The 14,197-nt window shown below is 48.4% G+C and overlaps 2 protein-coding genes across 2 annotated transcripts; both read left to right on the top strand.

Moving 5' to 3' along the window:
* The first annotated feature begins 4,655 nt into the window (after positions 1 to 4,655).
* On the top strand, positions 4,656 to 6,515 carry LOC135820039 (E3 ubiquitin-protein ligase TRIM45-like). The gene has a single exon (XM_065333342.1). It carries the CDS (start codon positions 4,656 to 4,658, stop codon positions 6,513 to 6,515), a length of 1,860 nt encoding a protein of 619 aa, XP_065189414.1.
* A 5,278-nt stretch (positions 6,516 to 11,793) lies between these two features.
* LOC135820038 (E3 ubiquitin-protein ligase TRIM45-like) lies at positions 11,794 to 13,668 on the top strand. Its single transcript, XM_065333340.1, has one exon. The coding sequence runs from the start codon at positions 11,794 to 11,796 to the stop codon at positions 13,666 to 13,668; it is 1,875 nt and encodes a 624-aa protein (XP_065189412.1).
* The last annotated feature ends 529 nt before the right edge of the window (positions 13,669 to 14,197 follow it).

Genomic DNA, 14,197 nt, shown 5'->3' with positions numbered 1-14,197 from the left:
AAATTGCAGTGTCCATGGTTTTTTGGGGGGGGGGGGGGGGGGGGGGGCGGGGGTATCAATATTGGAGTGGTTATGCCTCATGGGAAACGTAGAGAAATCACGTACAGAACAGGCAACGTTATCTGGTTTAGAGTCTACGGCTTGGTGTGTGTTTCGGTCCAGATTTTTACGCGGAGATGAGGTTCTCCATGCTATGGTACACACAAAGAAAGTGCGTACAGATCTGCTGTGTATCATTCCGGTCAGGAAGGAAGGTGCCAAATTTGGAACCGAAAATTCACAGTACACGTACCACGTGATTTCTTTACATGAACATAGAGCAGAACAGGTTTCTCATACGTTACGGGAATGCGAATAGTGATCAATGGCGGTCTTTGCGTCTCATCCCGTTCCCGAAAAGCAGAGGAGAGAATCTCTCTTGCCGAAATGCATCTGCATGCCGCAATGTTACCCAATGTTCTACGGGATCCATGTCATGCTCCGTATTTCTATACTGGTATCAAATGGGTGTGCATGCAAGGGAACTACATGTACTAGTCTTCTAGTTTTCTTCTAGTACGGTATCAACTGGCAGGAGACGAGGCTTCCTGCTATCACCCATGGGTTGATCCTAGTTGATCCGTACGTGTGCTTTGTAAAACTTGTCACATGCCTTGACAGGCTGACTGGCTTATCTTTGACAAGAGTGCGCCAAAAAAACGTTCAAAGGCCCTGTGCAGTGCAGGAGAACCCCGTGTAGTGGTCTGTCATAGTAAGACAGTTTGAGCATAGCACGCTCACCTGCCTGCACCTTTGTTCACTGCTCGGAGATTCTTCGCCGGCGAAAGCTGCTGTACTTCTCGACTTCTGTTTTTTTCGAACTCATAGTCATGAGATTTGTTCTTGCTGTAGAAGTTTATTTTCAGTGAAGTGCTTATTGAGAATATCTTTCAGCCATGTCCAGACCAGAGTGTGGGTCGTGTAGAAGTAGCAATAAGCATGGCAAACTGTTGAAGTGTCTGCACTCATTGTGTGTGGAGTGTTTGGAAAAACACGTCAGTGGCAAGGGCTCTGTGGGTTGTCCTGAATGTGGAACAACCACTCCAGCATCATCTGCTGGTGTGCCCTTGCTGCAGTACCTGCCAAATAGTGATGTTTCCAGTGATGGGAATGAGACTACTGCTAGCACACAGTCCAGAAAGTTGTGTGATGAATGTGCTGAGGATACTGGAGCAGTGGCTGTTTGTATGGATTGCAGTGACAGTCTCTGTGCCATGCATGGCGAAGCACATCCTGCATCTCGCCGGACTTACAAGCACAAGGTTGTGCCACTCAGTGAGGCTGCGGGATGTACAGGTGATAGAACATCAGCTAGCCATCACAAATGCTCATTCCACCCCTCGTTTGTACAGTGTTCGTATTGCTTGAGTTGTGAGCAGCTAGTGTGTAAGCAATGTGTAAGCAGTGGCGATCATGCTGCTCACAATGTGCAGACTATCACTGATGCATCTTCCAGCATTCGCCAGTCCTTGAAATTCCAGCTGACTAGAACATCACATGGAAGTAGCAGTGTTTTTGACGAGTTAATTAAGACGTCTGAAGCGGCACTGAGTGGACTCCATGATGAGACAGAAACTGTGTCCTCCCGGATCAACGATGTTTTTGGTAGTCTGAAGAAAACCATTGAGAAACGTCAGCAGGAGCTTCTGGATGAGGTGGATCGATTGCAGTTGTCACATCTTCTCCGGCTCGAAGAGCAGAAGCGGCAGGTAGTTGCTGGTGCCTTGTATAGCAAGAAAGTTCAACATCTGGCAGAGAACTGCACTGAGGATGTGAATTTCTTGAAGATGAGTACATGGCTGGAGGAAGCAGCGAAGGATGCTGTGAGTGCGTCCGAGAGAGATGTGAAGGAGTTTGCTCCAGGAACTCTTTCGTTTTCACCATGCCACGTCGAGGAACTGACTGCGGCCATTGCCAGAACTGGTGTGGTGATTGACATTGGTATTCTGTCATCGGAGAAGAGTAGCATGACTACTGCAGCCAGTGTTGAGGAGGGAGACGACCTTACTGTGATCATTGAGCCAAGGAATGGCCACGGTGATAGTCTGGCTGTGTCGGAGGCACATTTGTCTGGCGTTCACGTCGACGTAACATCTGCGGACAACACCACCGACACCATTCAGCCTGTGCTGCCAACCGACAGTAGTCCTAATGAAGGCACTAACATGATTGCAATGTACAAGACGACCGGAAAGAAGGGTTCTGTGCAGGTATCAGCCATGATTGGAGATCACCATGTAGCTGGAAGTCCTGCAACGGTTACCTTTGTGGATCCCCAACCACGGTTTGATCCTAGCCAGTGTCATGCTGATCTTGTACTGTCTAACAACAACCGTACGGTTATTCGTGGAGCTGCTTGCAACAGGAAGTTTAGGTCAGTATGTGGCTTGAGGAAATGGAGTAACGGCAAACACGAGATATCCCTTCGTCTTGATCGCATCACTGCTGGTTACGTTCACCACATGTTCTTCTTGTGTAATGCCCAGCATCCACGACTAGACGACTGGCAAACGGGAAAGACCACATCGTTTGGATGGTACAGCAATAGGACTAGTGGTGGTGACTGGACAGGCAGTGCACTGGGTCAGCCATGGAGAGCCGGTGACGTCATTCGCATGTCATTGGATTGTGACAATCACACGTTAGTCGGTCGTCATGGGCGTACCAGAGCAACCGAGACACTGTACAAAGTGACAGGTGAACTCTACCTCTACATCAGCCTGTACAGCAGTGGAGACCAAGTTACTATTTTGTGAACTGGTATCGTCATTTGCATCCTGGCCGTACCTGCACATAAGTGATATTGCGGCGAGGGAGAGTAGTGCTGCCAGCCGTGTTCTGTTATTCTTGTCCCAGAGTATTTTCTGTGTACATTAGATACAATGACTATGTATTCACTGTTTGGACGTACCTGTTGAGGGACTTGGATCTTTTCAAGCTTGTAACTCTTTTTTTGCTCACACATTTTAACCGAATCTCAGTCTTTTTGTGCCCCGGGACGCAGGAACAAGTAATTATTTGGTCTTTATGCCACATAATTTGGAGAGCTTGACAACAAAGTACCATCGCTCTGGCCGAGTGTTTGTTGGCTTGCCTGCGAATCACAAGGTCCCGAGTTCGAGACCTGCACTGGGAGCTGGTAGTGTGTCCTGTTTTAACAAATGCAGTGATGCATGCGTGAACCAATTTACATGCAATGAACTGCGGCAACACCCACAGGCAACTGGTTACTCACTACTCGGAGTGAGGGCAACATAGATGCAGCTAACGAGGTTGGCCCCCTGTCGGGCATTGGTCGTGAGAGTTACCACCTCACCGTCGCCGTTAGGCACTGCATCTGCCACCCTGGTATAGAGGGCATTCTGGTACCCGTCAACATGGAGCCCAACAGGTTTCTCGTACGTTACGGATAGGCGAAGAGCGATCAATGGGAGTCTTTGCGTCCCATTCCGTTCCTGTTATACAGAGCAGAGCATCTCTATTGCTGATATGTATCTCCGTGCAGCAATGTTACCCACTGTTCCAACTTCTATGGGATCCACGTCATGCTCCGTATTTACCCCCCCCCCCCCCCCCCCCCCGTCAAAGGCCATGTGTTGAAGTACAGTGTGTATCGGTTATAGCGTGGTCGTGTAAAAGAATATACTGCCATGCCTACAACCTACAAGAATGAACTCTCATGTTTTCATAATCATAACATGGGTTTCAAGTGCACATTTATTCTTACAAGCAATTTTATCGGACAGTAGAATATATCGGTCCTAAGAATGGACTTTGTGTAGCAAAACATACCAGATTTAGTACAAAGGTTATCGCCTGTAGTAATAACATCTGTCCAATGCAAGTCTGATCCGACTCGCGTTGGGTCGTAGACTACGTAGTGCTGCAGGTTCAACTGTTGTGGTCATGTAACTCACGTTGCATAGCCACATGGTAAGCCTATGTGACTGTGAAGAGCCGCATGCACACTACATTGCATGTACGATGATCTTCCTGACTCTGCGCACATGCACATGATATGTCACAGTTGATTTATCATGTGTAAGAAATATCGGAAATAAGAATAGAAAGTCGTTTTTCAAACACCCACGCTATAACCGATACCTACTGTACTATGATTGTAGATTTGTGAGGCTAAGGTTTGTCTGTAACACCATTCGGGTACGTCGTCTGTACATGTAGGTATCAGATGAGTGTGCATGCAAGGATACTGCTACTGCTAGTCTTCTAGTCTTCTAGTATCAACTGGCAGGAGACCAGGCTTGCTGCTATCACCCATGGCTTGATCAGTACGTGTGCTTTGTAAAACTTGTCACATGCCTTGACAGGCTGACTGGCTTATCTTTGACAAGAGTGCGCCAAAAAAACGTTCCAAGGCCCTGCAGTGCAGGAGAACGCCATGTATTGATCTGTCATAACGTTAGTAAGACAGTTTGGGCATTGCACGCACACCTGCCTGTGCCTTTGTTCACTCTCGGAGATTCTTCGCCGGCGAAAGCTGCTGTACTGTTGTTGTTCAGACTCGACTTCTGTTTTTCGAACTGATAATTCTGAGATTTGTTCTTGCTGTAGAAGTTTATTTTCAGTGAAGTGCTTATTGAGAATATCTTTCAGCCATGTCCAGACCAGAGTGTGGATTATGTAGAAGTAACAATAAGCATGGCAAACTGTTGAAGTGTCTGCACTCATTGTGTGTGGAGTGTTTGGAAAAACACATCAGTGGCAAGGGCTCTGTGGGATGTCCTGAATGTGGAACAGTTACTCCAGCATCATCTGCTGGTGTTCCCTTGCTGCAGTACCTGCCAGACAGTGATGTTTCCAGTGATGGGAATGAGGCTACTGCTACTACACCGTCCAGAAAATTGTGTGATGAATGTGCTGAGGATACTGGAGCAGTTGCTGTTTGTATGGATTGCAGTGACAGTCTCTGTGCCATGCATGCCGAAGCACATCCTGCATCTCGCCGGACTTACAAGCACAAGGTTGTGCCACTCAGTGAGGCTGCGGGACATACACGTGATAGAACATCAGCCAGCCAGCACAAATGCTCATTCCACCCCTCGTTTGTACAGTGTTCGTATTGCTTGAGTTGTGAGCAGCTAGTGTGTAAGCAATGTGTAAGCAGTGGTGATCATGCTACTCACAATGTGCAGACTATCACTGATGCATCTTCCAGCATTCGCCAGTCCTTGAAATTCCAGCTGACTAGAACATCACATGGAAGTGGCAGTGTTTTTGACGAGTTAATCAAGACGTCTGAAGCGGCACTGAGTGGACTCCGTGATGAGACAGAAACTGTGTCCTCCCTGATCAACCACGTTTTTGGTATTCTGAAGAAAGCCATTGAGAAACGTCAGCAGGAGCTTCTGGAAGAGATTGATCGATTGCAGTTGTCACATCTTCTCCCCCTCGAAGAGCAGAAGCGGCAGGTAATTTCTGGTGCCTTGTATAGCAAGAAAGTTCAACATCTTGCAGAGAACTGCAATGAGGATGTGAATTTCTTGAAGATGAGTAGCTGGCTGGTGGAAGCAGCGAAGAATGCTGTGAGTGCGGCCGAGAGAGATGTGACTGTCTTTGCTCCAGGAACTCTATCGTTTTCACCATACCATGTCAAGGAACTGACTGCAGCCATTGCCAGAACTGGTGTGGTGATTGACATTGGTATTCTGTCATCGGAGAAGAGTAGCATGACTACTGCAGCCAGTGTTGAGGAGGGAGACGACCTTACAGTGATCATTGAGCCAAGGAATGGCCACGGTGATAGTCTGGCTGTGACGGAGGCACATTTGTCTGGTGTTCATGTTGACGTAACATCTGCGGACAACACCACCAGCACCATTGAGTCTGTGCTGATGCCCAATCGTAGTCCTAATGAAGGCACTAACATGATTGCAACGTACAAGACGACCGGAAAGATTGGTTCAGTGCAGGTATCAGCCATGATTGGAGATCACCCTGTAGCTGGAAGTCCTGCAATGGTTACCATTGTGGACCCCCAACCACGGTTTGATCCCAGTCAATGTCATGCTGATCTTGTACTGTCTAACAACAACCGTACGGTTACCCGTGGAGCTGCTTGCAACAAGCAGCTTAGGTCAGTATGTGGCATCAGGAAATGGAGTAGCGGCAAACACGAGATATGCCTTCGACTTGATCGCATCACTGCCGGTAAAGTTCACCACATGTTCTTCTTGTGTAATGCCCAGCATCCACGACTAGACGACTGGCAAACGGGAAAGACCACATCGTTTGGATGGTACAGCAATAGGACTAGTGGTGGTGACTGGACAGGCAGTGCACTGGGTCAGCCATGGAGAGCCGGTGACGTCATTCGCATGTCATTGGATTGTGACAATCACACGTTAGTCGGTCGTCATGGGCGTACCAGAGCAACCGAGACACTGTACAAAGTGACAGGTGAACTCTACCTCTACATCAGCCTGTACAGCAGTGGAGACCAAGTTACTATTTTGTGAACTGGTATCGTCATTTGCATCCTGGCCGTACCTGCACATAAGTGATATTGCGGCGAGGGAGAGTAGTGCTGCCAGCCGTGTTCTGTTATTCTTGTCCCAGAGTATTTTCTGTGTACATTAGATACAATGACTATGTATTCACTGTTTGGACGTACCTGTTGAGGGACTTGGATCTTTTCAAGCTTGTAACTCTTTTTTGAGGTTTGAGAGACGGGTGACTCTTCTCTCCATCTCCTGCTTCTTGCTGGGGATGATATTGGTCTAAACGTTCAACGGACAGAGTCGGTAACGGACAGAGTCGGTAACGGACAGAGTCGGTAACGGACAGAGTCGGTAACGGACAGAGTCGGTAACGGACAATGAGTGGGAATAGAGGTTTCAAAGGCCTGAATAAATTCAACTTGGCCTGCTTCAATGTGCGTGGACTAAGTTCTCGGAGTAAACAACACCAAATTATCGAGGACGCGAAAAACTACAAGCTGGACGTTTGCTGCTTGCAGGAGACGAAAGCGCCGGAGGGGGTCGACTATTGTCAGGACGGCTACCGCTTGCTGCTGCTTCCTTCAACGAGCCGTCACTACGGGCTCGGTTTCGTTGTGTCACGGCGTCTGTCGGACAAATTTGTTCGTCACTGGGTGGTTTCCGACCGAGTCGCAGTAGCGCAATTCAAAGTAGCTAAAAGCGTCATTTCCGTAGTGAACGTCTACGCGCCGACGTCGGGACTTGTTGCGACGTCGCATGACTATTTGGAGGAGTTTTACGACAGTCTTGAGAGGGCGCTCACAGATATTGAATCGTCATCCAGTCTACTGTTTGTAGCTGGGGATTTTAACGCTAAACTGGGCAGACCTAGTACAGCATTCAACTGCATTGGCCAGCATGGACGCGGACGACGAAACTACACTGGTCTTGCTTTGGCAGAATTCTGTGGGTCCCATCAACTATTTGCTGCCAACACAGCTTTTCAGCACAGAGCATGTCATACCACAACATGGTCAATGACTCGGAGATTAGCATCAGGAATCACGGTCAAGGTGTATAATCAAATCGATTTCGTACTGTGCCAAAATTCCCAGAAGAGCCTTCTTCTGAATGCACGGTCATATGCTGGAACGTCTACCTGTAGCGATCACCGCTTGGTGATTGCTACCTTTGACCTACCAAAATTCTACGTCCTAACGTCACCGAGAAAGCATACCCCGCAAGACAGTCGGAAGAAAATGGATGTGCAGCAGTTGACAGCCAGCGCAGAGAGAAGACAGCGCTATCGGGACCAAGTTGAAAAGCATGTTACAACACTACCTCCCCTGGAGAAGGAACACCTTGATGAAGGCTGGACTTCAGTTGCAGGAATGATGCATGCCTCGGGATTGGCAGCTGCGGGAGAACTGAAGCTGACACGGCGTTATAGACACGGTTGGGATACGGTGATGGAAGAACTCTCGGAAAAGATGAAAAATCTGCGACTCCGCACGATGAACGCTCAGGACACCCACCAGATACAGAAACTCCGTGAGGAGAGAAACCAAGTCTCGCACCAACTGCGACGTAGAGCCAAGGAATGTGCATCTGCAGACCTAGACAGAAAAGTATCAGAGATCGAACAGCTGAAGGATGATGCCCGAATGTTCAGAGCTGTACAACAGCTACACAAGAACAGAACCAAGCAGGCCGTTGTGGCTGACCAAGATGGCAGGCTAATAGTCCAACCTGAGGAAATGGCTGAAAAGATAGCAGAGCACTTCCACGCTGCTCTCTCAAATAGCGACCAAGAGAGACTGAGCATGGCTGACTATAACATGGGCGAAATGGAAAAGCCAATCGCGACGATCGAAGTGAGGAGAGCAGCAGCACGGCTAAAGAACAACAAGTCACCTGGGCCAGACAAACTCCCAGCAGAACTATTCAAATATGCGCCTGACAGCCTTTTCACATATCTTGCCGAACTGTACACCATGTGCGTTGAGACAGGACAACACCTGACACTTGGCAGTGGCGAGTTAATCCCGCTGCAGAAGCCAGGAAAACCAAGAGGCCCGGGAAGTAGTCTGAGACCCATTGTTCTGCTCAATGCCCTGCGCAAGGTACTTTCTTTAGTGGTTCTAGCACGAATAACCCCCCGAGTTCAAGCTTATGTATCGCAAATGCAGAGTGGGTTCAGACCGAATAGAAGCACTACAGATGTAGTATGGGCTCATCGATGGATCGCTGCACGCTGCCAGCACCTGCAGTCCAGTATAAGTATTCTGGGTATCGATATGTCCCGCGCCTTTGACACTATTAGTCGCCGGAAACTCGTCAATGTGTTGCGGTCATTCCTGGAGCCAGATGAGGTGCGCCTGGTCCAGCTCCTGGTTTCAGATACAACACTATCAGCACGCATCAAAAATACCCAAAGCCGACCATTTGCAACAACATCTGGCACCCCACAAGGTGACTCGCTGTCACCCGTGTTATTCATCATCTACCTCGAGACTGCACTGCGCCATGTTTTCTCCTGTATTCCACCTCGACCTAATCTAGACATCACCCTCAACCTGCCGCCGTCCCTAGGTTATGCCGATGATGTGGACTTCGTCAGCACCAGTTCTGAGTACCTGGACTCGATCCTTCCTATTGTTGGCGACTGCCTCGCGGACTGGGACCTGAAAGTTAACCAAGCCAAAACAGAACGCACTACTATCCAGAGGAAGAAGGACCGAGTGGAGGAAGAGTGGAGGCGCACACGCAAGCTTGGATCCCTTATTGGAGACAAAGAGGATGTCGCACGCCGAATCCAGATTGCTTCGGGCACATTCAACAAGATGTGGCCATTGTGGTCACGCGGACATCTGGTCTCCGAAAAGCTACGGGTGAGGCTCTACGAAGCCTTCATCAAGCCTCTGCTGATGTACAACGCAGGCACATGGGGCCTCTCAGACTCTCAGCTGTGTACTCTTGACTCGACATATCGGAGACACCTGAGAGTTGTTGTGGGTATCCGCTACCCACAGATAATCAGCAACGATGACCTCCACCGCAGAACAGAGACACAGCCCCTAACTGTCCTGGTTAAAGCTGCTCGGATGCGACTACTCGGTCACATCTGCAGACTGGACAAGGAGTCCCCAGCACAAATGGCTATGACATCATACTTCCGGCAAACAAAGGAGGAGAAAAAATTCCGTGGCCGGCCGCCTTCCACACTCCCAACAATACTGAGAACGGACCTCGCAACAAAGGGAATGAAGCTGCAGACGGATAAAGATCTCTCACACATCAGGGACCTGGCAGAGGACAGAGCAGTATGGCGGCAGCTTTTCCGCACCTGAGCCTGCAGAGGAATGCCCAGATTTGCCCAAACGGAACATGACATGATGTATGGTGAATTCAATGGACAATCTGATATATTTCTTCAATATCCTTTGCCTCCTGTTTCTTTTTTCCTGCCTTCGACCCCGCTGCTCTGTGACCCTTCCCTCGCTTTCTCTTGTCCTTACTGTCTTTTGACTTGTTGAGCGGCCTGAGCGAATGCTAGGGGTGGATGTGTATTATGTCGATTTGTTGATTTTTGTAGTAACACACCCTGATGCAAACGCGGAGAGGCAAATAATAATAATAATAATAACTCTTTTTTTGCTCACACATTTTAACCGAATCTCAGTCTTTTTGTGCCCCGGGACGCAGGAACAAGTAATTATTTGGTCTTTATGCCACATAATTTGGAGAGCTTGACAACAAAGTACCATCGCTCTGGCCGAGTGTTTGTTGGCTTGCCTGCGAATCACAAGGTCCCGAGTTCGAGACCTGCACTGGGAGCTGGTAGTGTGTCCTGTTTTAACAAATGCAGTGATGCATGCGTGAACCAATTTACATGCAATGAACTGCGGCAACACCCACAGGCAACTGGTTACTCACTACTCGGAGTGAGGGCAACATAGATGCAGCTAACGAGGTTGGCCCCCTGTCGGGCATTGGTCGTGAGAGTTACCACCTCACCGTCGCCGTTAGGCACTGCATCTGCCACCCTGGTATAGAGGGCATTCTGGTACCCGTCAACATGGAGCCCAACAGGTTTCTCGTACGTTACGGATAGGCGAAGAGCGATCAATGGGAGTCTTTGCGTCCCATTCCGTTCCTGTTATACAGAGCAGAGCATCTCTATTGCTGATATGTATCTCCGTGCAGCAATGTTACCCACTGTTCCAACTTCTATGGGATCCACGTCATGCTCCGTATTTACCCCCCCCCCCCCCCCCCCCCCGTCAAAGGCCATGTGTTGAAGTACAGTGTGTATCGGTTATAGCGTGGTCGTGTAAAAGAATATACTGCCATGCCTACAACCTACAAGAATGAACTCTCATGTTTTCATAATCATAACATGGGTTTCAAGTGCACATTTATTCTTACAAGCAATTTTATCGGACAGTAGAATATATCGGTCCTAAGAATGGACTTTGTGTAGCAAAACATACCAGATTTAGTACAAAGGTTATCGCCTGTAGTAATAACATCTGTCCAATGCAAGTCTGATCCGACTCGCGTTGGGTCGTAGACTACGTAGTGCTGCAGGTTCAACTGTTGTGGTCATGTAACTCACGTTGCATAGCCACATGGTAAGCCTATGTGACTGTGAAGAGCCGCATGCACACTACATTGCATGTACGATGATCTTCCTGACTCTGCGCACATGCACATGATATGTCACAGTTGATTTATCATGTGTAAGAAATATCGGAAATAAGAATAGAAAGTCGTTTTTCAAACACCCACGCTATAACCGATACCTACTGTACTATGATTGTAGATTTGTGAGGCTAAGGTTTGTCTGTAACACCATTCGGGTACGTCGTCTGTACATGTAGGTATCAGATGAGTGTGCATGCAAGGATACTACTACTGTTAGTCTTCTAGTCTTCTAGTATCAACTGGCAGGAGACCAGGCTTGCTGCTATCACCCATGGCTTGATCAGTACGTGTGCTTTGTAAAACTTGTCACATGCCTTGACAGGCTGACTGGCTTATCTTTGACAAGAGTGCGCCAAAAAAACGTTCCAAGGCCCTGCAGTGCAGGAGAACGCCATGTATTGATCTGTCATAACGTTAGTAAGACAGTTTGGGCATTGCACGCACACCTGCCTGTGCCTTTGTTCACTCTCGGAGATTCTTCGCCGGCGAAAGCTGCTGTACTGTTGTTGTTCAGACTCGACTTCTGTTTTTCGAACTGATAATTCTGAGATTTGTTCTTGCTGTAGAAGTTTATTTTCAGTGAAGTGCTTATTGAGAATATCTTTCAGCCATGTCCAGACCAGAGTGTGGGTCATGTAGAAGTAGTAGTAAGCATGGCAAACTGTTGAAGTGTCTGCACTCGTTGTGTGTGGAGTGTTTGGAAAAACACATCAGTGGCAAGGGCTCTGTGGGTTGTCCTGAATGTGGAGCAACCACTCCACCACCACAAGGAGGAGTGCCCTTGCTGCAGTACCTGCCAGACAGTGATGTGTCTAGTGATGGAGTTGGGGAGGAGGTAGCTGCTGCAAGTGCTGGCCGTAAGAAGTTGTGTGATGAATGTGCTGAGGATACAGCAGCAGTAGCTGTTTGCAAGGACTGTGGTGACAATTTCTGCACTGACCATGCCAGGGTGCATCCAACCTCACGCAGATCATACAAACACAAGGTTGTGCCACTCAGTGAGGCTGCAGGATATACAGGTGATAGAACATCAGCCAGCCAGTACAAATGCTCATTCCACTCCTCGTTTGTACAGTGTTCGTATTGCTTGAGTTGTGAGCAGCTAGTGTGTAAGCAATGTGTAAGCAGTGGTGATCATGCTGCTCACAATGTGCAGACTATCACTGATGCATCTTCTAGCATTCGTCAGTCTTTGAATTCCAAGCTGACTAGCACATCACATGGAAGTGGCAGTGTTTTTGATGAGTCGATCAAGAAGTCGGAAGCGGCACTGAGTGGACTCCGTAATGAGACTGAACACGTGACATCTCGGATCAGCTACGTTTTTGGTGGTCTCAAGAAAGCCATTGAAAACCGTCAGCAGGAGCTTCTGGATGAGGTGGATCGATTGCAGTTGTCACATCTTCTTCCCCTTGAAGAGCAGAAGCGGCAAGTACTTGCTGGTGCATCGTATAGCAAGAAAGTTCAACATCTGGTAGAAAACTGCAATGAGGATATGAACTTCTTGAAAATGAGTGGATGGCTGGAGGAAGCAGCGAAGAATGCTGTGAGTGCGTCCGAGAGAGATGTGAAGGGGTTTGCTCTGGGAACTCTATTGTTTTCACCACACCACGCCGAGGAGCTTACTGCGGCCATTGCCAGAACTGGTGTGGTGATTGACATTGGTATGCTGTCATCGGAGAAGAGTAGCATGACTACTGCAGCCCGTGTTCAGGAGGGAGACGACCTTACCGTGATCATTGAGCCAAGGAATGGCCACGGTGATAGTCTGGCTGTGACAGAGGCACATTTGTCTGGTGTTCACGTTGAAGTAACATCGCCGGACAACACCACCACCGACACCATTCATCCTGTGCTGATGCCCGACAATAGTCCTAATGAAGGCACTAACATGATTGCAACGTACAAGACGACCGGAAAGAAGGGTTCAGTGCAGGTATCAGCCATGATTGGAGATCACCATGTAGCTGGAAGTCCTGCAATGGTTACCATCGTGGATCTGCTACCACAGTTTGATCCCGGCCAATGCCATGCTGATCTTGCACTGTCAAACAACAACCGAACGGTTACTCGTGGAGCTGCTGCTAGCGGTAACTGGAGGTCAGTATGTGGCGTGAGGAAATGGAGTAGCGGCAAACACGAGATATCCCTCCGTCTTGATCGCATCACGGCTGGTAAAGTTCACCACATGTTCTTCTTGTGCAATCCCCAGCGTCCACTGCTAGACGGCTATCAAAGAGGAAAGACCACATCGTTTGGATGGTATGGCTACAGCACCGGTGATGGTGGTGACTGGACAGGCAGTGCTCTGGGTCAGCGATGGCAAGCCGGTGACGTCATTCATATGTCGTTGGATTGTGACAATCACACGTTAGTCGGTCGTCATGAGCGTACTGGAGCAACCCAGACACTGAGCAATGTGACAGGGGAACTCTACCTCTACATCAGCCTGTACAGCAGTGGAGACCAAGTTACTATTCTGTGAACTGGTATCGTCATTTGCATCCTGGTGCTACCTGCACATAAGTGATATTGCGGCGAGAGAGAGTATTGCTGCCAGCCGTGTTCTGTTATTCTTATCCCAGAGTATTTTCAGTGTAGACTGGATTTTTTTTTCAATGTGTTATTTCTCTTCTCTCTTTTTTTGCTCACACGTTGTAGCAGAATCACAGTCTTTTCGTGTAGCTTTGAAATGAATATTAGAACGTTTGACTAGGTTCGCTCCGAAGGGGAGTTGAAAAAATTCGATTCGCTACGTCACCGTGTCGAACCTTGATCGATGCAAGCGTAGATACATGCAGTCCCGTGCTGGTACTGCTGCAACTAATAATGCATAGACACGCACAGCCAAGCCACGCAGCCAGCCACCCCCAGCCCCAGGCATGCCCTCATTACCACAGCTATTCTAACCAAGACATTGATTGCAGATTGTCCAATTCCTGGTTGTTTCACGAATAATCAAGTTAACTTTCAGGTTTGAGTCGGAACTTTCTCATTTCATTTTGGAGGTGTTG

This window comes from Sycon ciliatum, chromosome 6, assembly GCF_964019385.1.
Source record: "Sycon ciliatum chromosome 6, ocSycCili1.1, whole genome shotgun sequence".
NCBI classification, from domain to species: Eukaryota; Metazoa; Porifera; class Calcarea; order Leucosolenida; family Sycettidae; genus Sycon; species Sycon ciliatum.
This window is presented reverse-complemented; position numbering and strand designations above follow the sequence as displayed.

Coding starts and splice junctions, on each gene's coding strand:
- LOC135820039 (XM_065333342.1), top strand. CDS start 4,656: ATGTCCAGACCAGAGTGTGGATTATGTAGAAGTAACAATAAGCATGGC.
- LOC135820038 (XM_065333340.1), top strand. CDS start 11,794: ATGTCCAGACCAGAGTGTGGGTCATGTAGAAGTAGTAGTAAGCATGGC.